Source organism: Boleophthalmus pectinirostris, unplaced genomic scaffold (assembly GCF_026225935.1).
Source record: "Boleophthalmus pectinirostris isolate CB_2022bp ecotype Guang Dong unplaced genomic scaffold, ASM2622593v1 HiC_scaffold_1, whole genome shotgun sequence".
Classification (NCBI taxonomy): Eukaryota; Metazoa; Chordata; class Actinopteri; order Gobiiformes; family Gobiidae; genus Boleophthalmus; species Boleophthalmus pectinirostris.
Genome location: NW_026570970.1, coordinates 24,741,176 through 24,767,276, shown reverse-complemented (window position 1 = coordinate 24,767,276; position 26,101 = coordinate 24,741,176). Strand labels below are relative to the sequence as shown.

The 26,101-nt window shown below is 37.5% G+C and overlaps 1 protein-coding gene and 1 pseudogene across 2 annotated transcripts in view; both read right to left on the bottom strand.

Moving 5' to 3' along the window:
* Positions 1-881: 881 nt before the first annotated feature.
* Positions 882-26,101, bottom strand: part of epha3 (eph receptor A3) — a 129,607-nt gene continuing 104,387 nt past the window's right edge. For both annotated transcript variants that reach the window (XM_020920413.2, XM_055150323.1), the window contains 5 exons: positions 24,309-24,518; positions 21,167-21,316; positions 20,886-21,079; positions 10,013-10,171; positions 882-987 (listed from right to left, as the gene is read on the bottom strand). In XM_020920413.2, coding sequence (XP_020776072.1) covers positions 882-987; positions 10,013-10,171; positions 20,886-21,079; positions 21,167-21,316; positions 24,309-24,518 — 819 coding nt within the window. The remainder of the gene's footprint in view (positions 988-10,012; positions 10,172-20,885; positions 21,080-21,166; positions 21,317-24,308; positions 24,519-26,101) is intronic.
* LOC129409118 (5S ribosomal RNA) lies at positions 18,501-18,618 on the bottom strand (annotated as a pseudogene).

Below are 26,101 nucleotides of genomic sequence, written 5' to 3'. Positions count from 1 at the left end.
CAACTTTTTTTGCGATATACAAGAATCATGAGTTAAAATATGGTTAGAACAAACTCCCTTTTAGACATAGCAAAACGTGTTCATGGCTTGTGTTAATAATGATATAAATGTAATCCAAAACAAACGATTACAGGAAGTACCATCGTGGATTTTGCATGGAAGCAGAAGATCAGATATTGAAACCCTGCTTGCTTCTTTCCTAATTCAGAAAGTCCAAACAAGCTTGTATTACTAACACATTTTTGCAACCCAATGCCTTTCGAGACAGCTGGTTTAATGATACTGCTTTGTCAATTCACACTTCTCTAACCTCCTTTCAGATCCTCTTAGCAAACTGAGATCGACAACATCCTGAGTATTGACAGAAATGTTTGTGAATATTTTCAAAGCAATTACGGGAACAGATGAAGGTACTAAAATATGGGTTGATTATCAGAGTTATTGCTTTTAGGTGGATGCCTAGGGTTAGGGCTACAAAACCAAAACAACATGGCTTGTCCAGCTCAGTTCTTTCGTTAATGTAGGTAGTAGGAAGATAAGTCTTATGCCTCGAAAGTCCGTAAACAGTCCATCACAAGATACCGCCGCTTGGACGTCCCAGTATTTTCACCAATCCGATATAGCTGGGGACTTGTTGGGGACTTTAAGCGTGCTAGTCCCCGTGAGCAATTAGCATCCCTGACGATATCCCTGGGACCTCCTTGGCGTTCCATGTTTTTTAGTCAGTAAGGCATTTCAAAGCAGTGTACAACGGACACTCTTATAGGACCAAAATGATGTCTTTCTGTTACAAAAAGTTCTTTGACTCTTCCGTTCGTATCCAAGTTATGCACTCAAATAGACAGGAGTGCGATTAGCGAGCACAGTTAGTTAGTCTCTTCTTAAACAGGTACCGGTCCGTTCTTAGTGGTGGAATCGAGGGCTTTGAGGCTGCTCACGATCTTCTTCTGCGATCCGACCACAGTAACGCCGACCTTTTTCAAATCCCTAAAAGCACAAAAACAAAGAGATAAGGATACTTTGAGTTGGAAATGGAGATAGAGTAGATATAAGTTACGCAAACATGTTCCCAATGCAGCTTCTGTAACTTCTCGTGCAAGGTAGTAACAATCAGGTCTAATATAATGATCTTTCTTTCATTTTGCTTTTGTTTTGAATACATTTAATGAACTGGAGCTCTGCAGTCACCATCACTTTGGAAGTAAATTTCTCGTAAATTTTTCCCAAAGTTTGCTGCTCAACTATATGGAAACTCAATTGAATTAACATCTATTTTCACTTTATAAAACCTTACATTTTAAATTATTTGTACTGAAAATCACAATTTCCATTATTACCACATACATAACTGGCTTGTCTCCTGCTTTTAAACTCCTAATAATAGATTTTTTGAGGGAACACTCTATGGGAAAAATGAATAAGAACTTCTTCACTCCTAAGTGGGTGGGACAGTTGAGCTCACTTTTTAATTCAATTAGCTGATTTTAAATGCCAAACACTATTACTGTACATTCCCACTGTGCTCTGTTGGGCATATTTCATATTTTGTGAAGAGAGAAGCAGCATTGGTCCACGTAATGAAACTTGACTGAGATTAAACCGCCATTAGATGTTTAGTTCCATGCATCATCATAAGAAAAGCACTTATTATTTTTGCTTGGTTCTCACAGCAAATACACACAGCAGTTAGTCAGCATCATTAAACAAAGGCATTTGTCAAAGAGCTGGAAAAACAACACGCAAATCACATTATGTTATAGTCCTGCAGTTTATTAATATCTGTATTAGTAAAAGCAGTGGAGCTGAAGACAAAGTTGTGGTATTATTGACTCTCCAAAGCCACCTAAAGACATTCATTGTTAGCCAGACCCATTTAAAATAATCAATCTGAAATAGAGCTTATAGAGTTTATTCAGTCTAAAGCAGTGTTTAAGCAGCCAACACAGCAAATCTTTAATCAAACGTTAAAGACAAAGAAACACAAAACCTAAAACTCCAATTAAAGGGATAGTAAATTGTCAGTGTCTGTGATCTTAAAGAGGCAGTACCCAATCTAATACAGTCAAATTTGTGTTTTTGTCCCCGTTTAAATAACACAAAGCAGCCCAAAATGACTTTGTGCTGTCTGGATCGGATTATAAAACCAGGAAGTAATACTGGTGCTCTGCTTTGTTATGTTTTTATTAACTGTGGAGTGACGGCAAAACTCCACTCAGTGCTTTCATGTTTGTCAGACAGAGAATGTCAGGTAATGCACATTTATTAAATTCTTATGAATAAAAATCTTCTCATTTCCTTTGTATGTAATACTTTTCATAACTGATTTTTTTTTTTTTTTTTTGTGCTTTGTACTTACTTGAACTTGTTTAATTTAGGGACAATAAGAAGAATAGGAAAAAAAAAAAAAAAAAAAAAACTGATTGATGTAAAGTTAGTAGCTGCACGTGCTATGTGCTATAGACACCAAACGTTTTCCAAATACCATTACTTTAAAGGGGCACTACGTAACTTTTTGGTTGGAAGTCCGTAACCTGCTTGTTTTGATGGATATGTAACTGCCCTGTCTGGAATGTTCCACAGTATGACAATAAACAGCTCTACCTTACGTTTATTCAATTACAAGTTGTTTTATATGTTAAAAATACCCATAAAAAAGCATTCTGACTGTAAGTGAGGTTGCCTCTCCACTGATCTGACCCGTAACTTGGTCTGGTTTGATTACCATGAAGATAGAAATATGTAATGCCATACTGTGAAACATTCCAGACAAAGCATCACATCTTCATGGAAAAAAGCATTTGATGGAAGTTACACAGTGCACCTTTAACTATCCCTTTAATTGTCACAGAAAGATCATCAGTTGAGATTCAGTGATTCTCCTGTCTGGACGCACCATCCTCTTTGAGCCTGTGGGGGCAGTGTGGAGCTGCTGTTAGAGAGTGGTGATCCCCATTGACGGCTCCCATTCAGGACAAGTGGCTGGAGTGACGTGGACCTCCGTCAGAATGACTCTACTGAGAAACACCAGGCGCGGAACCATTAATCACACTTTACCTAAGACTTCTAAACATGGTCACACTCAATATACAAGTGTCAAGTACAAAGAAGTACATATTTACAGCTCACCACAAGAGCCTAAAGTTTGATCTTATCTGACTAGAGTAACAAATGGTGGCTTGTGGCTGTGTTAACCTCTGGCTTAATCTTATTTTTACCACAGAAGGAACAGAATAGAGAGGTACGAGAATTCCCAAATATTCCTGTTAATGTTTAAACAAAAAAGAAGTGTACAATTTATAAGTACAATGCTTTTTTGTGGTTTTCTCAACAGCTGCGTGACGTTTACCCAAATGGAAGCGTAGGTTTTTCCAATATAGATAGATGGACTGGCTATAGACATTGTACTTCTTAAAGCCCGACCCAGCAGTAATTCATATGTATTGTGTTTTAATGTGATTCCACTGAGAAAGAAAAGGCAATTTGATTTCCAAGCCCTCACTTTAGGTCCCTGTGCTCTGCCAAAGACCAGATTTATCCCCAAGTCTTAGAAATACAGATGCACATGAAGTAGATCCTTTACTCATAGAATACAAAAGTCCGAATTGACTCGTGACTCACTGTTTCCAGACATTGTTGAAGTGGTCAGGCCGGAACTTGTCGTTTTGTGGGATCCGGCTCTAATTGGATCAAATGGGTTTTGCAGATGAAGATGCAAACAACTAACTGGTGTTCATGACAAAGTATACTTTGCCAAGATATTTAGGTAATAGAAACTTGGGTAAAACTTTTTTTTTTTTTTTTTTCCCCACAAATGAAGAGACAATAAGTTAAGAGATATTATTAGGCCTGTCATGATAAATACTATATTGGCTTATTGGTCAAGATATGATTAATAAACAATCATTTTGTGGGTCAGTATTTATTGTGGGTAATTTTTCTTTGTAGTAATAAGAAATTTATGGTAATTTTACTGCAATATAAAATTTGAGCTGTAGAAGTCTGAATTATTAACTAAAATTACACAAACTAATTACTTAAGTGTTGAATTCTGTTATTTATTTGTGCAATTCAACAATATTTAACAATGTTGTACATTTCGAATACTTTATAGTGAATAATTCTGTTTTAAGGGTTGGTTTGAAATTTGGGCTAGATATTGTAACCAGAGGCAGTGTTACCATTAGGAGGTTGTCTAGGGCCACCAAACCTGGAGGGGCCCCCAACCAATGGCCCTCAGTGCTATTAATGGATGAGGCCTCAAAGCAAGTACATTTTCTCTCAATATGACATTAAATGAGAGTAGTTTACTTTTAAACAACAATCATAATCATATGTAATGGATGTAAATACAAATGTAATTGTTCTACCAAAAAAAAAAAAAAAAAAATGAAATAACTTTCAGCTCTGGTTATTTAGTAGGTGACAGAACTAATAAGACACGTGTCCAGTCCACAATAATTCAAATAAATGTGCATGTCTCAAGAACAATTTGGAAAAGCAGACAATAAATATATTACAAAAACTGCATTATAGTGAGGGCCCCAAACTCAAGTTCACCTTGGGCCCCCAAATTGCAAACTCTGCCACTGATTGTAAGACTTTTATGAGAGTTTTGGTGATGTAACTGGTGACGGTTGTCATGATGAACCTTTAATCATAGCCGCCAAAATATGTCCGCAAGGTGATTATCATTACATCTCCTAAATGAATCTCTAAATTTAGACCTGGTTTAGACCTGGTTTAGTTCTGATGTAGTCCTGGTCTCAGGTGGTGGTTGAATCCTGATGTAGAGCCTGAGGAGATCTGGTTCTGGGTCAGTTTAAGTTAAGTTTCAGCTTGTATTGTACAAGACAGAATGAAAGACCTCACCACGGGACTAAACCAGAACTAAACTAAAACTGAACCCATGACTGAACCCATGACTAATCCAAAACTCTGCAAATCTCTCTGACTTGTCTAAAAACACGTAAACGATAAAAAACGTCTCATCTTTAAACTTTAAAGTTTCTCCACAGAGACACTGAGCACGAGTGAGATTCATTGTAGTTCCAGTAAAGCGTTATTTCCCATGTGAAAAACTTCAATTGAGATGAGTCAGCTCCATGCAGCCAAATCATGCTCACTGCTCCAGAGGTCAGAGAGCACATACCTCTGCTGAATATCAAGGACTAGCTTAAGACTGTACAAATCAATAGACTGGACTGTATTGAACGGTTAACTCTAGCCAAAAATCCAGCCATTCTATCTGTTCAAGTCCCTGTACTTTAACCTTTCATTGGATATTGCACTCATCCAATTTAGCATCTAGCTCAAGGAAAAAAAAAAAATGGAAAAGATTGTGCATCAATAAGATTAGGTTAGCATGTAGTCTATCCCTGGAGTATTTGATCATGGTCAGTAGATTTGGGCTGTGCAGTGTAAGCGGTTCTGTGTGGTACCATATATTAAGAAGAACACTTCATTGATTAAGCATACGCCCTTACTAAATGGCATTAGACATAATTGGCCAGTTCCTCAGAGAGATGACAGGGCATATTACGACGGGGGGAGAGCGATAGCCGATCTGCATTCATTTAGACGTCTATTTTGATATGAACTGCATCTTAAACTCTTATAAATTTCTAGTCAATTTAAAGCAATACGGATCTTGTCTGCCCCCCGCGACCCGGACCAGGATAAAGCGAAGAAAATGGAAGGATGGATGAATCTTGACTGCATCACAGCAAAAAAATAAATAAAAATCAGAGGGCATACATTTTAGACTGAAGACCCTTCCTGACACATACTTACACAGTTTCTCATGGCTTGAGATTGGAGCAAGAATTAATTTTCTCCCTCAAATTACAATAAGCTAAAGAAAATAAAGGAGCAATATGTAACTTTTCTGGTGGAGAGTCTGTCACCTTGAGTTTTCATGGAGATGTTATTCCACAGTATGGGATTAAAGTTATCTATCTTGCAATTATTTAATCATCAGTGTTTTTATTGCTCAGAAACACCTCGAAAAACACACATTCGTACAATGAGTGGGCTCGCCTCTCCACAGAGTTGACCTGTAACTTGGCCTTGCAGTGTCATATACTTTATGGAGATGGATACGTTCAATGCCATACTGTAAATGGCAGACCCTCGTCTATTAAAGTTGCACAGAGCACCTTTACGTACGTTAACCTTTGCCAGTTTAAATATGCTTTTTTTGGCAACTGACTTTTGAAACCCTGTATTTTAGACTTCGCTTGGTTCCGTATTTGGTGGAGCAAAGAACCACAGGCTACAAAACTCAAATTTTTCAACTGATTTTACTGTACTGCAAAGACTTTTTTCAGTGTATCCTGCACATTCATCTCCAATGCTCCATTTAATCACAAGTAGAAGGGCAAAACAGAGGAAGCTGGTATTACATTCTTTCTGTGCACTGTATGACTTTGCTTTTGTAATGTCCTTTTGATCCCCTGGTGAACCACTCAGACATGGAGCAGGGGGGATTTTTGTATTGTCGAATGTAGAATAAGTTAACTACAACTACTGCACAAGGACATTACAAGGCCCGGTGTTAAGATGTATTCTGATTTATGTTACAAGGTAGTTTCCTCATCAAAAACATACCCAGAGTTGTCTTTTGTTTCATTCATACATGTTAAACACACAAACCCTGCAGATTTAGTCCAATGAGGTTAATTTGGTCTTCCGATAATTTATGTTATTAGGTCATTTTTCAGACCAAGAGTTTGTTTTCATACCTGCATATTTAGGCTGAGTTCTTCTTTTAAACAGAAAACACTATGTCATGTGGCAACAGGAAGTGCTTCGCTGTGTTTTTAAACTCCATACACTTTCACTACAATCATTTGGATGATTGCAGCCATGGAATTGTCAATCTCTACTAAACAAAAAATAGCTGTTAACTACTATGTCATGACATCACAAGGTGCAACAGAGTATTTAGAGCTTTGGAGATGTAGACAGACAATAATAAAGAGTTACTCAAACATGTGTGAATGAAACAAACCACAACTCCAGGTGAGGTAACAACATTCTAACATAACTTAAAGCTCACAAGAGTCTGTTTTGCATAATATAGGATCTTTAAAGATATTATTATTGCAGAGATCACTGGGCTAATTTGATCAGCTAAGAATAAAATCTTTACATACACCATTATTATAACTGACAAACTGTATCTCGTTGTTATGAAACTTGGTGATCGAATGGGAACCAGCATCTTTTGTATTCTTGTGAGATTCTCCTATTTTAAAACAATGTTCTAGATTTAGTATAGTTCAAATCTGCTCTTGGGTTATTGTCTCAGTGTCATACTTTTTTTTTTTTTTTTATTATTATAATTGTCTGTATTAACTTAAGTAATATATCATGCTTCAAAATGTGTTATTGTGACAGGCCTAACAGTAAGATGACAACATTTTCACGACCGACTGTCTCTGTATGTTTTGACATGTGTTTTTACATTGAATAATAAGACTCTAAAATACACAAATCTGTCTTATAGTTCATATTTTTCACCACAAAAATAACAATAGCAAAAAATATGAACACAATAGGCCTAGAGCACAACAGGCTGCCCAGTGACGAATTGGCTTAACGCTGCTCTCCTCCTGTGTTGTTCTAGTCACAGAGAATGACTCCTTTGATCAGAATAATTGGAAATGTCCAATTATTTACAGACTTTCATAATATATCAATTAGACTGCAGCGGCCGCCCAGCAGAGCACAAGAGAGGCAGAGAAAACAACTGCTGAAAACAGGCTTTGATTATGATATCAAAGGACAAGTATCAGATCAGAAACTGTGCGAGGAAATTACAAGAAATTGACTGTAACTTTTGAGTGCAGCCTTTGATAAATAGATGCTGTATAGTATTGTAGTGTTGTATTTATATATTGAAATATATAAAATCACAAAAAATGCCTCGGACCTATGGCAAGGCCCTCACAATGTAAAAAAAAAAAGAAAAAAAAAAAAGGAATTTAAATATTTCAGTTAAATGTCAGAAGTCATTTTTTCTGCTCTTTTTGTGTAGGTTACATGGCTTTTTAAAATTCTATTCATTATTTTTGCTGTTTAGTGGAGAAATTTAAAAATGTATATTAAAAAAAATCAATTAAGGGGTAATTTTCTCTTCTGCAGAAAAATGTCAGCTCATGTAAAATTGTGAGAGAATATTTCAAAACACCTATATGACACAAAGCTGACTCTTATGATTATGTTATGTTATGTTATGATGTAAACTCATCAAAACATACCTGGAATTCTGTTTTGTTTCATTCACACATGTTTTAATAAGCCTTTATTATTAGTCTGTCTACATCTCCGAAGCTCAAAATGCTCTGCTCCACCTTGTGATGTCATGTAGTGGTAGCTTTCAAGTTCGCAAAAAACCCAGAAGTGCAAGTTCGGGCACCAGCCAATCAGCGAATAGCCATACATTCAGTGTTGTCAACGATTTCCGAGATCGAGGATTTAAAGCCAGAATAAAGAGAATGTTTGGTGAATTTCATCAAGGGGAAAGACGTTATTGCCCTTCTTCCTACGGGATTTAAGAAAAGTTTAATATACCAGTTATCTCCGTTAGTGGCACATTACATACGTCACAACCAAATAGCAGCGATTGGTTAAATGATAAAAAGTACCCGCCTACCGTCGAGCGAACAAAATCTAAGGCTGAGAGATCCGACAGTTTGTATGAAGTGAAACAAAGTGAAACCGGCCGATGAATCAGACTAGTCTTTCATCATTCCAGGGCTGAAAACATCCAAATGATTTTAGTGAAAGTGAATGGAGTGTTTTCTGTTTGAGAGAAGAAGACAGACTAAATATGCAGCGTTTCTGTGTAAAACATTTGTGAATGAAACAAAACACAACTCCAGTATGTTTGTGATGAGGAAACACCACTATGACATAGATCAGAGAATAGTGTAACATGGGCCCTTTAAGTCAACAGTGTTTTCATGCCTGCCAATGGCTTTTGCACAATACCATATATTTTTTCTATACGCATCAAAAGCTACACTATACATCTTGTATAGGGCACTGACCAAATAACTCAGGCCCGGATCAAATAAAAGTGAGGTTAACAGACTTCAAAAGGCGCAGGCTGTGACCTCCCAGTGAGATTTAATCTGGACTTGGCATCAGGAGCCTGGCTGTTTTCACTCCAGGCTTATGCGCAGTGACACATCAGCTTTGAGCTTTTAGCCCGCTCTTACATTTTTCTTCACACTACTCCAACTCTGTCAACCCAGAAAATGTTCAGCCAATTGATACTCAGAATCCAATAAGACCAGTTTGCATTCACTTTGCATATTGGTTTTCATTCATACAAGTGCTGCTGTTGGGCCGGTACTAGAGTTCTACTTTAAAGTTTGTACTGTAAAACATCGTCACATATTTTTATATCAAGTCAAGACTTTCATTTCAATTTAAGTTAATTTTCTGTAACATAAATGGAGTGATGAAAAATGAATAATGCTTCTGTTAAACCTAAAGGTAAGACATGAGATGCTTCATTTATGTCATGGTCACACTGCAGAGATGAAACTGCAAAATGAAAACCACAGGAGTAGAAAGACAAAAATACATACACAAATAATCATGTTTAAGTGCACTATATAACTTTTTTGGTCAGAGGTCCATCACCTGCTTATTGCCATGGAGATATTATTGCATTGTTTGGAATGTTCCAAACAAATCTATTACAGGTTGTTGCTTAAAAATACATGCATTCTGACAGAGAGAGCAGTCCCCTCTCCACAGATCTGACCAACTTATCATGCGCCTTTCTCCATGAAGATAGACAAGTTTAATACCATACTCTGGAGATAAGCAGGTGAAGGACTCTCCACTCTACTCCAAAAGTTACATAGTGCACTTAACTATAACATCAAACAGTCAAACTCAAGTCATTTTGAAAGAATAAATCATTAGCGATTTAAAATGACTAAAAGCATTGATGTGGCCTTGTCATTTGTTATCAGAAGCTGTGTGTGGTGCTTACTCTGTGGAGGTCTTGGCCAGTGTGTCACAGGAGCTGTAGCTGACCCCAGAGAAGGCTTCTTTACACGGTAACGTCCTCATGCCGTCCATCCAGTCGGACAGCGAGCCCACGGACACGGGCGCCTCCGAGCTGCTCCGGTCCAGTAACAGGTTAGCCGGTCTGTGGACAACAGGAAAGACATTTATGGTCAATCTAATTATCATAATGTGGAGAACATGAAAATAATGCAATAAACATTTGGACACATCAGCAGAATCATGTGCATAGGAGATGAGGGCATTCAGCAGAGTAAGCAAGTTTTTGAAAGCTTTTGCATGTAATTTACCCATAGGAATTTAGTAACCATGCTGTCATTCGTAAATTAAAACGGCAACTGATCTCCCATGACGAAAAAAACTCCCTCTTATCTATTTGTTTGTGTTATTTACAAGCATTTAGACAATTTCAACAATTATAGGTGGCAGCAAATAACACATTTTTCATGTCCAATCACTATTCCCAACAGAAGAAAATGGTAGCCTATATAAGATTTCATGTACTTCCTAAAACACGTCACTAACCGTCATTTATATACACAATGATTGGCAATATAATTCCAGCCAGCTTTTTAGTAAGTAACATAACATGGATGCATAGAACACGGTCACCCTATATATTTTCTTTGGCTGAGCTATACCAGAGGGAAATCAAAGCGCTACACAAAATATTACCATAATGTATTGGAACATATTTAAGCACAAGATTACTAACAACAGCGGTATCAGGGCCTGTCTAATGTCATTACCGTTTCCTGGCGTATAGCGAGCATGTGGCACAACACCGCAACATGAGACCTGATTAGACTTGATGGTTTCAATTGGATCAAATCAAATAAAATGTACCGCATTGGGCTTTAGGAGCGCTCCGTCAACAGTGCAGGGTGAGGGAAAGGCTGCAGGCGCTGATCTGATTGATGAGTGCCTGAGAGCGCGGAGACCGAGGTACTACCCACACACAGGCATGAAGCGTATACTTGTACTTAAGAGGGGAAGACGACAGAACAGAGACTAATATTTCATTGTGTGTTTAAAGCTGAGTCATAATACAGAGGTCTCTTATCATGGTTTTGTCTTTAACTTAAATAATGAGAGGAGAGAAAAATTATAAAGACTTGGTTTTGTGGTACTGGGACTGGGAGGGAGTACATGCATTTTGTACCACTGGTGTCCCACAGGCTTCAGTCGTGAGAGCACAAAACAATATGGTTTAAGAACAGCTGAGCCTCTATATGTGGAATATATAAATGTGTATTCCTAAAATCATTTCCTCATATTCACTGTGCATGCTTTTTTAATATTAAATTATTGTAAGTTTATATATAACCCCAGCTGTTGTCATAATGATTTCCCATGCTGATTCTTTACATCATTCATGAAACTGCATATGCTTTCATTGTTGTGTTTAAATTGTTTTATTAGATGATTAGTAAATACAGCCTACATGTTTGTATGGCACATTTTCCAACTGTGGAGTTGTGGGTTCAACAATTGTGTCATCCATGTGTTGAGACTGAGGTTTATGTATTTATTTTGGGCAAGTAAAAAAATTGATTCTTGGATGGAACACATAACATTAATGAAATCATAGCAGAGAAAAAAAAAAAAAAAAAAAACTGGCCCAAAAAGGAGCGATAATAAGAACATTTATTTAATCCCACCCCCCTCTTCTAATCTAACACAATGAGCTTTCTTTCAACATTTTTCAGACATTTTACATTAAACTATATGAACTATTTTCAAGTGCAAACAAAGAGTCATTGTTATAGTTTGGTAATGTAACTATATTGCAATAATACATAAGGATCCCAACAATGGTAAGGAAAAATAAAGATACCAACAATGGTAACAGACAGCACATACCAGCTAAGGTAAGGAAACAACAAGCATAAACCAACACTACAGAAGACAAGCACTGTTCTAATGTTAAGACCCACTTTCTATATACTGTGACCACAACATATGTTTATACAACAATTTGAATTTATGGATATTTTGGTATTGCTTGAGATGTGTATCAAGACTGTTTCAGAGTTTTACACCACATATAGACACACAGAAACTTTTACGGGTAGTTTAAACATTAGGCGATTTGAAATTTCCATACCCTCTAAAATGATGAGTTCTCTCTCTCATGTTGAACAATGGTTGAAGATTACTTGGTAGTAAATTGTTGAATGCTCTAAATAAAATTACCAGTGTATAATATTTTACAAGGTCAGGAATCTTTAAGAGCTTGGATTGAATAAAAAGATTCTGGGTGTGTTGGTAAGTGTTTTCCCACACTTCAACACAGTAAAATATGTGAAATAAGGGAGAACCAAATAACAGTATAATGTACGAAGGACAGTTTGATCAAGGTAATATTTCATTTTGTTTACTATAGCAAGACTTTCGGACATTTTGTTTTTTCTGTTTAATGTGGGTTTTCCATGATAATTTAAAGAGCTGTCCCATCTCACAGTTGATCTAAATCAGGGGTGTCCAAACTTTTTTCATCAAGGGCCAGGTATCTAAACACAGATGAAGCAGAGGGCCAATCGAGCGCCGTAGACTGATGCTCAGTACAGTGAATAATGGAAATATATGCATGTTTAACACGTTAGAATGAGCCATCAGACTTTATTCATGCTAAGATCCTCAAAACCACACAGTAAATATTAAATATTGGCTTTACCAGGGTAGATACTCAAAAAACTTGCAATAAAAAGTAAATTTTTCATTGATGTAAGGTCATTTGGGCCATTTCACCTGGAAGCCTGAGGGCCAAGAAAAATTTGTCCAAGGGCCGCATTTGGCCCATGGGCCGTAGTTTGGACATGCCTGATCTAAATATTCAGGTTAAAATAAAATAAACTGTGACTAGTCAAATAAAAAGTACAAATTCTCATAGATTCAGTCATGCTTGTGGTCATGATGAACCATATTTTCCTGAACGATGCTGATTGATAACAGAATGGAACAGCATGTTAAGACAGTTTGCATGTGGACATGTGGACACATGATAAACAGTACAAAGGAGAAAAACATTGCATGACAGCACATGACACAAAACTGAGGAAATCCTATTCTTAGCGCTGTAAGCAAACTCATTAGAAAAACAGGAAGTTAAATCTTGTCTGACAACATGTGCGACAGAAAAAGATCAAAAGCATAGGGTGTGTGCTTTGCAGAATGAAGTCAAGGGCATGTGAAATCCCACATTGCACTGGGAAAAAAGACAATGCCACGATGACAAATTTGTGTCTGATTACAAAGCATCCTTGTTGCTTTCACGAACAGATAAAAATTCACCGAAAAACAAATGACGCCTTCAAGATTGTCTTCAAGTGATTACTCTATTAAACTAGCATGCAAACACACAACCGCAGGAAGATAACCAAAATAGTCAGATAAATACCATATTAATCTGGCCCATCACTGTAACATGCAATTTTGTAATTAGAGCTATGGGAACACATGTAGTTATATAACGTACAGACAGCCATGGCAAAAACACAAAGCTGACAGAAAGAAGAAAGCCAAAGTGATATCTCAAACCGCGACAAGACAAAACTGAGCGAAAGGGAATGCATTTGAAGTTGTGTAGTGGGTGTTGTTTTAATGATTGAGCCTTTTCCTGCCAGATAAGAGGCCTGTCAGCGCGATTGGGACCCCCTGGAGAGCCCGGTCTGTAGCAAAGAGGAAGGGAGTCAAGCGAGTGCAAGAGGAAGTGACTAAATCTACATGAGAGAGCTGGTAAAGTCATGTGGGAAAAGTGGTTAACTATTACCTTTTAGCATAAATCCATGTATTAAAAACAAAACAAATACACATGTTCATAACTAAATAATAATAATCTTGTCAAAAGGCTGCACTACAAGAATTGGTTGAGCCTGTTCTATCCTTAAAAATGTGGTACTAGGGATACACAGTTATATTTTAATTGAGATTCAACCATTGTTTAAAGAGCCGATATGATGAAAAAAATGACTTTTGTGAGCTTGAAGCCATGTTACAATCAAAAACATACCTGAAGTTGTGTTTTGTTTCATTCACACATGTTTAAGTACACCTTTAAGATTAGTCTGTGTACCTCTCCAAAGCTCAAAATGCTCTGTTGCACCTTGTGATGTCATGTAGTGGTAGTTTTCAAGTTAACAGCTCCTTTTACCTGAAATTATCCAAATGATTCTAGTAGGGATGTAACAATATCCAAACTATCATGATATCGTCAAAGTTCTCACAATAATATATCGAATTACAAGTCTCTGTGCTTAAATTAAGAGTTATGGTGCAGCAATAGCTAAAAAAAGACAGAGGGAACTACAAAGACCTTTTTGCTCCATTTCAGTGCAGACTACATGAAGAAATAACAGTTCTAAACACTTTGAAGACTTAGTTCTTTGGATTAAGTCTTTTAAGAGGAAAAAGCAGCACATCAACAGTTCTGTTCGCCTCCACAAAATATTACAGTAAATATTGTACAGTGAGGTTCATACCATGACGATATCATATCATGAGACTTGGATATTGTTACACCCCTAGAAGGTGTATGAAGTTCAAAAACACAGTTGAGGAGTGTTTTCTGTTTGAGAGAAGAACTCAATCTAAATCTGCAGGGTTTGTGTGTTAAATGTTTGTGAATTTCAAGTGTGTTTGTGATGAGGAAACAACATAATGACATTGATCAGAAAATGGCGTAATATAGGCAATTTAAATCAGAGGTCTACCGGCTATACTCTGTCAGTAAAAGCTTGCGGTTTGGAGCAAAATATAGACTTTTACAATGTTTTCTTAATTACATAGCAATGATTAATGTCTGTATTGGTTTTAAAACTGAAAACAATATTGAAAGTTTTTTTTTTTTCCACATAAGGCAAAAAAAAAAAAAAAAAAAAAAAAAAGACCTGCTCAGACTTAGACTAAAATCAGAGGTCTTGAACTTAAAGAGGTCAAACACTTAAACTGTATTGATCCATAAGTTAAATAATTTGGATACAGTAGCTCACAAATCACAATATAATATAATATCAAAGAGAGAAAAAATATAAATGCTAGAGACACATGTTAAAAAAGACATAATTATATAAATGTTAATGTACAAGTCAAAATAAAATAGAAAGATAGTAATAATATATAAAATCACAGCTTTATACAAGAGGTCATATGAAGAAAAAGCGACACTGATATGACGATCAACAGGACATAGGGTTATCTGTTACATAAGGGTGAGTTGTTGTACAGTTGTAGGGAGTATTGTCTAATTAATAACAGTACTGCCTGTATTATCTAATAGTATTATCTGCTACAACATTTGAACATGTAATATAACTGTTAACAGAAATGAAAACAGCAAAATATGTACACAATTTTAACTTTTGCTTGTATTTTGTTATAGTATTACATTACTAAATACTTCAAGCTAAGTAAAAAGATCAAAATTGTAGTTTCACTCCTGTCATGTAATGCCATATTAAGCTAAGGCACTTAAGCCAAACTAAAATCAATATTCAAAAAGCTGCCTGATAGGACGCCAACGCTACACTGCTTCAGGAGGGAACAGTCAAAAGGAAAAAGAATCTGTCTGTCTGTCTTTGCTACTTTTTCCTGAGCTTTGGTATTGATCTCTCTCTTCATCTATTCTTCACGTCTCTCCTCTCTCCTGGCTCCTTTGAGAGGTAAACTACAAATGACCTTGTGCTACTTCCCTTTTACCACTTCTTCTTCTTTTGTTCTTACCGTTTCAGCAACATCTCACTGCAGCACGGGAGAACACAAGATCGGAGAGAGATAGAGCAGAGCACGCCGCTGGAATTTAAAGAGAATGAAGACAGTCTGAATGCATAAAGGGATATGAACACGCTTTCTTTTAATCTACCTTTCCCTATATGGTGTTGTCCTATATCTTTCACTCGCCTGACCTCGTCCTCACCACAGCTGGACAGTGTCTAGTTTTAGAGCTCGGTCCGGATATGAGCGCATCCTGAACAGTTGCATGTGTGCTGTAAGAATCCAGCAAAGTCAATTTATTGTGATGTCATTTAGAGAAGGCTCCTTCCTCTTTTTTACATTGCTGATTTAAACCTGATGTTGATAACGCCACGTGAAATTGCTGGTGAACTGCATACGTCACTTCTGGAATAAGAACAGTTTTATAATGTTCTGTTTCTCCTTACGACCTCTTGTATAGCTGAAAGAGATATTTGTATTATTATATTTCTATACTTTTTACTTGTACTTGTGCATATACATTTATTTAATTATGACTTATTTGACACCAGTCTCGTGTTATTTTTGCTACTTATTTTGAACTTATTATTACAATTCACCTTCTTGTTCTTTGTTATTGTATTGTATTGTTATGTGTGAGCTACTGTGTCCAAATATTTTCCCTTGTGGATCATTAAAGTTTCTCTAAATCTAAGGGCCTCTTTACATGAGAATGCTTGCAGGTAAAAATGACAAAATATTTTATCAGAAGTGCCTTTCGTTTGGACGGTGACGGCGATTTTGGGGCTTAAAAACGCAAAAATCTGAAGCCACCCTCCAGAGTGGAAAAGTTGAATATGCTCCGCTGTAGCGTTTCCGTCTACACTGCCCAAGACACAAAACTCTGGTCAGATCTGCTCACGTCGCGTACGCGTTTACATCACATACATCACCACCTAGGCGCCTGGCATGCATAACTAATCGAATTCCACACACTTTAGCGTCACCGTATGCACGCAGTTTTCCTCCCGAAAATGCTTGTCTAAACATGGAATAAAAAGTGAAGACACGATGCCACTTTTGCGTCTTCTTTTCAGACCGTCATCATATAAACCTAGCCTAAGTACTAAATCGACCAATGACTGTATAAGTAGACATTGAACAGGAAAGATTTAAACCTGCATTTTAACTTTTGAACATTTTTGTACCAGTGCATGGGTTTCAGAGTGTTGAAAAATCAGGGTTGTTGCCAGAGCAGTTATCTGCAAAAATGAATAATGTGAAAGCAATAATCTATAGAATGATCACAAGTAATCTAAATGGTTATAGCATCATGGAAAGTGCAAGAATTCACTTTTTCCAGTTTCAGTATGATGAAAAATTAAGGCTGTCACCCTATGAATTAAGAATTCAAACATTCAAACTAAATATCCAATCTTTTGAATGATGAAAAGTCCTCAAAACTTCAAGTATAACAGGAGGCTGAAACCCCAAAAATACGCAAACTTATGACATCATTAAACAGCGACAGTTTTTTTGTGATGAGAGAATTGCGATGGTGCAGCTGAGGCAGATGTGGCCGTGTGCTCCAAGCTAACCGTCCAAATGAAAGTGATGATGAGGAGCAGTTGGCATCTGCTGATTCTGATGGATAAACGTAGCTTTAATCAATGCTCTCCTCAGGTGGTCTGATGGGATTTATCAAGCCCAACTGATTGAAGTATGACATTTTAATTTGATCCCAACCAAGCGTCAAGAGGCCGTGTGCAGGGCTGTGTGCACGAGAGGTTTAGAATTAACCTTAATTTAAACATGAAAATCACAAAGTATCTCATTTGGCAAAGTGGTGTAAAAATATTTGTCTTCGAGGCCTTTTCCCTTGTTCTCTTTTGGCTGCGTTTAATTTGGAAACCTTGGCTTTGTTTGAGTGCAGTAATTTTCTAGTGCTGTTCTTTGTCTCAGCTTGGGAATTGTGGACTTTCTTTGATAGCTGAAGGGTATTGAAAAGTGAACCAAAAATGTAATTATTGAAGTAATTCTCCAGTTACATGTTGCTTTGCAGCATTGGCAAAGATACACATGGACCCTGCCCAAACTACTAACGGTCTAACGCAGACTGACACTTCATTGGCGTGTACACAAGGAGCTGCTTTTGCCTGAACTATATATTTACATGTATTAAATGTTTCAGTACAGTAGGCATTAATGAATTAGTGACATGTTTATTTCTGTGTTAGAACAGTAAAGAAATACAACTGTATGAGTAAGAATGATTCAATCTGTTCTTATTTAAGGCAAGACACTGAGGAAAAAATCTTAAATTTAGAGGTATCTTTTTTCATGACATTTTTTTCATATAAAAATACATAATTTTAAGTGTAAAATTGACCAAAATTGACAATTTTTGAAACACAAGGATCAGATTTTAAATTTTGCTTCTTTTTGTTGACATATTAGATGCTAAAAATGTCAGCTAATGTTTTTTTGCAATTAGAACATTATTAATTAATTAATCATTGCATTTATATAGCACCTTTCAACATACACACATTTCATTATTCATCCATTCCACACTCAGTGGTGGTAAGCTACTACTGTAGCCACAGCTGCCCTGGGGCAGACTGACGGAAGCAAGGCTGCCAATCTGTGTCATCGGCCCCTCTGACCACCACCATCACCCACGCACACACCACTTTCATACTAAGCAATGTGGGTGAAGTGTCTTGCCTAAGGACACAACAACAGTTTTTGCCACTGGTGCCCCATTGTGGCACCTGGAATTCCCAGTGGTCTCCCATCCAAGTTCTACCCAGGCCCGGCCTTGCTGAGCTTCTGAGATCTGACGGGATCAGGCTTTGACAAGCTGTTATGGCCACTTTAATAAATCAAACTTGGAATTAGATATCCTTCTGTAAGTTTTCTCAAAATCTTGTTAAGTACAAATTTGGAAAGTTTGGTGTATGTAGGTGCTACTTTAAGGGCTGATCCTTATGTCCCTATGAGGGGAAAATGCATTTTGAGAACACGGTCTTTGAAGTTACAATGTTCCATATAACTCTATTAAATATTCAAACATATTTCAGTGCAGAGGGAACAATTTTGCTTCTCCACATGAAAGCTTATATGCTCAGAGACCAAAGTGAGCCAGTAGTGTCTAACATTAAATAGTGCTAGTTGGTGTATTTCTTAGCTCAGTAAAGGGTAACAAATGGTGTAGTAGTTTGTGACTTTATTATGTTAAGTAGTAGCACAGGCGCTGAGGTGTTAGTTGCGAGAAAAAAACAAATTAAAATACACTACATTGAGCATATTGTTCCATTCTTCAGACAATACTTTCAAGTTATCACTTGTATGGACTCTAATTGCCCTTAACAACTACTACTACTACCCACACAACACACAACCTTGTCCTCTGTCCCCAGTCCTTCTCCATCCATGACAGTGAAGCCCCAGCACAAAACTCCAGGCCTGACACTTGGGCCCAGGCTTGTGTAAAAGAGGGGGTGTTCCATTAGCCACACGGGACAGCCCAGAGACAAACGAGGTGTGTGGAGTCGACTGCAGCTGCTCCCCTTGTGCCAGCTCACACACACACACACACACACACACACACACAGACGCACACAAAAGCACACACAGAGCCATAAATCACCACCTCGCCCGTGTCGCCAGCCTGTGCTCGCCCAGTGTTAAAAGCCAATCAGGAAAATTACATGCAAACTCCAAGGGACCCATTTCCACTTTCTTAAGAAATCATTAGTCAATGTTATGAGCTTTGACGTCTCCTTAATACCACAGCCGCCTGCCTGAAGCCGTACAGAGCCTGCACACCCCTCCCTGACCACGACTGACAATGCTTTATTGGCTCTGGAGGTTGTCCCATACTCCCAAGAGGGACGAAGGGTACCAGCAAAGGAGGACAGGGCAACACAAAGTAGTAAAACACAAAAATAAAACTTGGTACAGGGAGCTACAAGCGTACAGCGTTCAGTGAAGCAACTTGAGATGGTTGAACATTCGAAAATGAGATATTTCACAACAAATTAGTGGCTCTCACGCATTTTTCACACCTAAAAACAATTTGGCTTTGAGTACCAACACAACTGAGCCAGGTGTATGATCGAGCTGTTTCTGAATTAGGGCTAAACCAGGTGTCTAATGGGAGCGTACAGTTTCTACAATGATTATAACCAAGATCTTACCCAAAGGAGGACAAAATTGGGTGACTCTAAATCAACCAAACAAAACTGCAAAAGAATTTTCACATTACCTGAAGGAGCTTGAGTAACACGTACCACAGTTTGAGAAGTATAGGTCGAAGAAAAGTATTAAAGTATTGCTGGTAATGTGCAAAATATTCACATTGCTCTGAACAGGAATCAGGAAAGTACTATTACATATCAAAATCTACTTCACAATAGGAAGTACTGGAAGTATACACCCCGCCTTTCCATTTCTACTCCCACCCCTCTACTTGTTATTGTCTTTAGCAATCGTAGGAAAACTGCAGCTGCTGTCACTCCATCTAGACTGCAGTATTACCAAATGTGTTTCAAAAGCTATGGCCAGCAAAAACAAGAGCAGATGATGTATATGGAACAAATGCTGATTCAGACTTACTCAGTACTTTAAATGCATCCAGCTAGTACTACAATGGTTAATGGATGAAAAGCTAACACAAACAGTGCGGCGCAATTGGCAGGGTCCTTTTCAGTGTGGTACTAGAGATTCCTATGTCATGTATCATGGTGTCTTAATTCACTTAAATCTGCAATCAGGTGCAAAACAGCAATCTTTAATAAATAACATAGCATAAAGTCAGATCTGTGGAGAGGTGACCCTGCTCAATCTTAGAATGGTTCTTTTTGCTTTTGGCTATAACCGCACTTGTAAATTAATATGCAAGATAGATATGTTTAGTACGTTTACAACATCTCAAACAAAGCAATCCACAGAGAAAAGTTGGTTGTGCACACACCCACAGAAAAGTTACATAGTATACCTTTAAATTTAACCCAAAATGCATATGACTGATAGAATCATAATCTGCTAATGGTAAAATATTTGGCCAATAAAAAATTGTGCTAAATGCAATTAAGCTTATGCTCTATATACAGATAAAAAAAGAGTAGCAGAATAGCTCGTACCTGGAGGTGGTGTTGGCTGTGATTTTGAGGGTCCCGGGGTTGCGGATTAGTTTGTCCAGGATACTGACGATCTGCTCAAACTTGGGTCTATTATTCCTCTCCTTCTGCCAGCAGTCCAACATGAGCTGGTACAGGGTGGCCGGGCAGTCCATGGGCGGGGGCAGGCGGTACCCCTCATCTACCGCTTTTATTACCTGCGCATTCCAAACCAAACAATCAAAAGGAAAGCCATTACAAAGTTGGAAGAGATATTTTTGGTTGTTTTTGCAGGCTACGCTTACATCCTGATTGGACATTTCCCAATATGGCCGCTCTCCGTATGACATCACCTCCCAGAGAACGATGCCATAACTCCAGGCATCACTGGATGAAGTAAATTTTCTGTAGGCAATGGCTTCTGGAGCTGTCCACCGGATTGGGATTTTTCCTCCCTAAAAAAGAGACACAGTTCATTACAAAATACTGTCTGTTTTCAGTATAACCATCTAATAGAAATATTGGATGTCCATGTTTATTTGTCAAGATCCACAATTATTAACAGCTACTGTATGTTGTTTATTAATAGGATCCCCATTAGTGCAGACAAGCTGCCGCCATTCTTTCTCGGGTCCAAATAAGATAATTGCTCAAAAATATTTATATTTCATTTGTATATATAAGGTCAAGTACAAAATGGATAAATATACATTTCAAGTAATAGAATATTTCCAACACATACATACCCCTAGGATCCCGAGTATATTTCTAACTTCATGAGATACTGCAGAGACACTTGCTTCAACACGCATTTGAGGCCAAGAATTGTTTCAGTACTAATTTAAATCTTCTTGTATCCTCTATTTGAGTTAGTTCATCTGGAGTGCCTGTTTCTGTTTTAAATTTGTACCAAAATGACTGCGCAACCCTGCCAAATCCTCCACGCATCACCTATTAAGAAAATAAAACTGGAGAACAAAGTACAGAATAGTGAGTGTATGCTGGTGTGGGTGAAAACGAGGATTAAACATGCTCGAATAAATGGTGAGGAGAAACAAGTATAACATGATTAAAAGCTTTGAAAAGTTGATTCTGCATAATGCTCTGCTTTAAGGGCGTTCCTATACAATATAAACATCTGGAAATTCTGCTACTGGTAATTTGTGTTTTCTCTGCCTTTATCTTTACAATGGTAACAAACTTGATAGAAATCTTTATACAATTATTGCAGCCAGATTCAGCATATTAAACAGTACGCATAACTTGGGAATTCCACGGTTAACAATAAAACACATGATAAATGACTGTTCCTCTCTTGTTGCTGTTGGACGAATACTCCATTGTCAAGAAGACCATTTGCATAGTAAGCAGACACATAGAAAACAAAGTGTGGCTGGGAATTAGCGCATGTGTGGAGCGTTGTCAGTTACTCCAACAGAGTGGCAGAGTTTATTATTGTTCCCTATTATTTTAGATTATGTATTTCTGGGAGAAAGGCAAATGGAACGCTGGCTGTTTATTTGACAAGCAATTCTCAGCCAGAAAATTGTAGTGTTTGAAGGGGCTGCACGCACGGCCCAAACCACACAAGACATGATGAGAATGACCACACACTAGACTATGAGCTGGCACAGTAACAGTGAAATCAAAATGATAGGGCTTCTATGTCGTAAAATGTGATATTATTAAATAACGCTTAACTGGCAACAGAAAACTACTATTTCTTCACTCTTGGACCTGCACTAACTTTCTGTCTTGTGAGATACTACAGATACTGCTGCTTGAATGTGAGTTTGTTTTAGCTGGAGTTTGACTTTTATATTGCTCAATTGTAATGTCTACAATAGGTTAAATAATCTGTGGTTATTGTGTATAAGGTTGTTAGACTAGTAGCAGCAATTAGTTATAAAAAATATAATGTAATTCTTAAAGGTCCTACATTGCGCAAAAACAACTCTTGTGAGCTTTAAGCCCTGTTAGAATGTTGTTATCTCATCAAAGTGGAGTTGGACTTTTGCTTCATTCACATGTCACGTGTCATGATTACGATGAGTAACCGTTTATTACTAGTCACTCCACATCTCCAAAGCTCAAAATGCTCTGTTCCACCTTGTGATGTTATGAAGCAAAAGTTACCTTTCACCTTTTGTTCAGTCAAATGATTTTAGTAAAGCTGTATGGAGCTTAAGAACATGGTGGAAATACAGGAGCACTTCCTGTATTTCCACATGACACACGGTAACAGTCGAACAGAGTGTTTTTAGTTTGAGAAAAAAACTCTTCTTTTCTCTTCTTAACCCATTTATACCTAAAACGCCCGCAAAAAACACATATAAAAACCTATGCCATTCTAAGGCAAAGGTCGTTATCGCTTGAGGGTTTTTGAAGAATTGTCAACCTCAGCCTCTGAAGCACATAAAAACATAAAATAAATTGCATTTAAAAGGTAAGACTCTCAGCTTTTATTAAAACATGTTCCTTAAGCACTCTCATAAAAACAAATTTTTATTCAAATAATCTCAAGGTCAGAAAATGTGTTTTTATGTGATTAATTCATATAACGAATAACATTTTAAAAGAGAAGAACTGCCTAAATATGCAGGATTTGTGTGTTTAAAAAAAACACAACTCCAGATATGTTTTTGATGAGGAAATAATGTTACATCATAGATTAAAAAAAAAAAAAAAAAAAAAAACAAAAAAAAGAGTTATTAAGGCCCTTTAAATGTATCACAATTTTGTACGCCTTATTTACTCTGACATTATTATTAACTCACTTGGCTTTTATTGGCCTTTAGTTTATACTTAATTAGGCTTGTCGATCACACAGAGTTGAAAAGTTGAAATTTTAGTTTCAAACACAACAGGCATATTATCTGATATTTTACAGTACTGCAATAATACTTGATGTTATATCTGAAAAAGCTATGCCAAAAGAAAAATAATGAACCTGAAGTTAGATCATCACTATATGAATAATCAGCATGTACATTATGCTTAAAGGGCCCGTATTAAGATGCTATGGTATAATGTTGTTTCCTCATCGAAAACATGTCTGTGTGTTTTGTTTTATTTTATTCACACATGTTTAACACACAAACCTGCACACTCGAGTTCTTCTCTGAAACAGAAAACACTCTGTTCCACCTTGTGATGTCATGTGGTAATGCAGGAAGTGCTCTAATGTGTTTTTAGACTGCATACACCTTCACTAGAATCATGTGATTCATGTCAGACCTGGAATTGCCAATCTCTACTGCACTAAAGGCAAAAGGAAGCTCTTGAAATGTGAAAAAAGAGCATTTTAAGCTTTGGAGATGTAGACTGATTAATAATAAATGATTACTCAAATATGTGAATGAAGCAAAACCTCACAAGAATCAGTTTTGCATAATATAGGACCTTTAAAAATATGTGTAGACAGTTATTAGCATGTGTCCCACTCACCCTGGTGGTGTAGGCTGCCTCGGGGTCGTCCTCTAAGACTCTGGACAGGCCGAAGTCGGACACTTTACACACCAGGTTACTGTTGACCAGGATGTTTCGAGCAGCCAGGTCTCTGTGCACATAGCCCATGTCCGACAGGTACTTCATCCCTGAGGCGATCCCACGCAGCATGCCCACCAGCTGGATGCCTGTAAACTGGGCATCATGCTTCTGTATAAATAAACAGGCAAGAAAGAGAGCTTTAATTTCATGGTTTAACCCAGAGCATACATTATAAAAGGACCTGACCTTTCTCTTAATCTGCATAAAATGGTATCTCTGTGCATTACTATGAGCCTTATTTTCATGAGCACCTTTGACATTTTGCGTCTCATTCTTTAACTTAATGTGTGAAATCCCAAGACCAGCAGTACGGATAACATAAAGAAAATGAGGAAGGTGGCAATTTTCTACTTAAATGTTTTTGTTGAAAATAATCAGGGCACACAATTACAGTTTACTATCACTAAAATCAGTGCACACATACAGACAAAAGCACTACTACAGTACAGTAATACCATTTAGTAAACTGGGATTTACACAGTAGGGAGTTAAACAAGCAGGTGGATCTACCAGGCTTAGATCTGTGGAGAGGCAATCCCACTCACGGTAAGAATGTTTGTTTTCTAGCTATTAAAATCAAAACAAAAAAACACCTAGACTTGAACATAGGTGGGACCAAGTCGTTGTTTGGCAAGTCTCAAGTAGGTCTCCAATCTTTGACCTCAAGTCAGAGTCAAGTCCCAAGTCAAATACAGGCAAGTCACTGGCCCATAAGCCCAAGTCAAGTCCAAGTCATCTCCTTTGAGCCTCAAGTCATTTCAAGTGTTTAAACCAAAATAGTAAATATAGCTTAGATTTTTGCAATTTATATGGATTTTAAGCTAAACTGTACTTAAAAAACGTCTTGGTATATTTATATATGAATATTTATATAATAATTGTAAAAATGCATGCAATTTTTTCCTTTTTAAATGTCTTATCAAGATCTTAGTGTGAATCATTATGGTCAGAATAGAAAGAATTCTCAAGTCACAGGGCTCAAGTCCAAGTGGAGTCCCAAGTCTTGGTCTATTTTATCAAGTCAAGTCTCAAGTCCTGAACATAGTGACTCAAGTCTGACTCGAGTCCACGTCACAATTTTCAAGTCCCAACCTCTGGACTTGAATACCTTACAAGAACACGTTGATAAATGCTAGATAAATGTGTTAATGCCATTCTGTGGAACAATCTAGGCAAAGAAATACCATGGAGACAAGCAGGTGGCACTCCCCCACCAGAAAAGTTACAACGTGCACCTTTAACCAGTGACTAACATGATTAACTCTCTCACATTCACATGCTATAACACATGTAAGTTAATGTGCACTGTCCATATTTAATAAATAAACAAACATAAGCATAAGACTCAAGTGGCACAGCATTTCATCTCAAACCATCTCATTCCTGTTCCATTTCATAACTTGAAGTAATGTGATTTTTCGGCTTCCACACCCATCACTGTCTGCTGTGTTTGTCAGAGTTTGACAGAGCTTAACCCTTCAGTCCACTTCATGTAGCGCACTTATAAACAACACTGTCCATTCGTCTCCCTTTCACATCTGAGGCATTTCCTCCACACGGCCGAGCACTGGTCAGAGAGCAGGTCACATGGAGGAAAATGAAGCCTGTGTTTTTGGAGCTCGGAAAACCAACCTGTGTTCCATTTCGTCTGGAGCAATTAGTGGCCGGACCACCTGGCTTCCTCGTTTCAA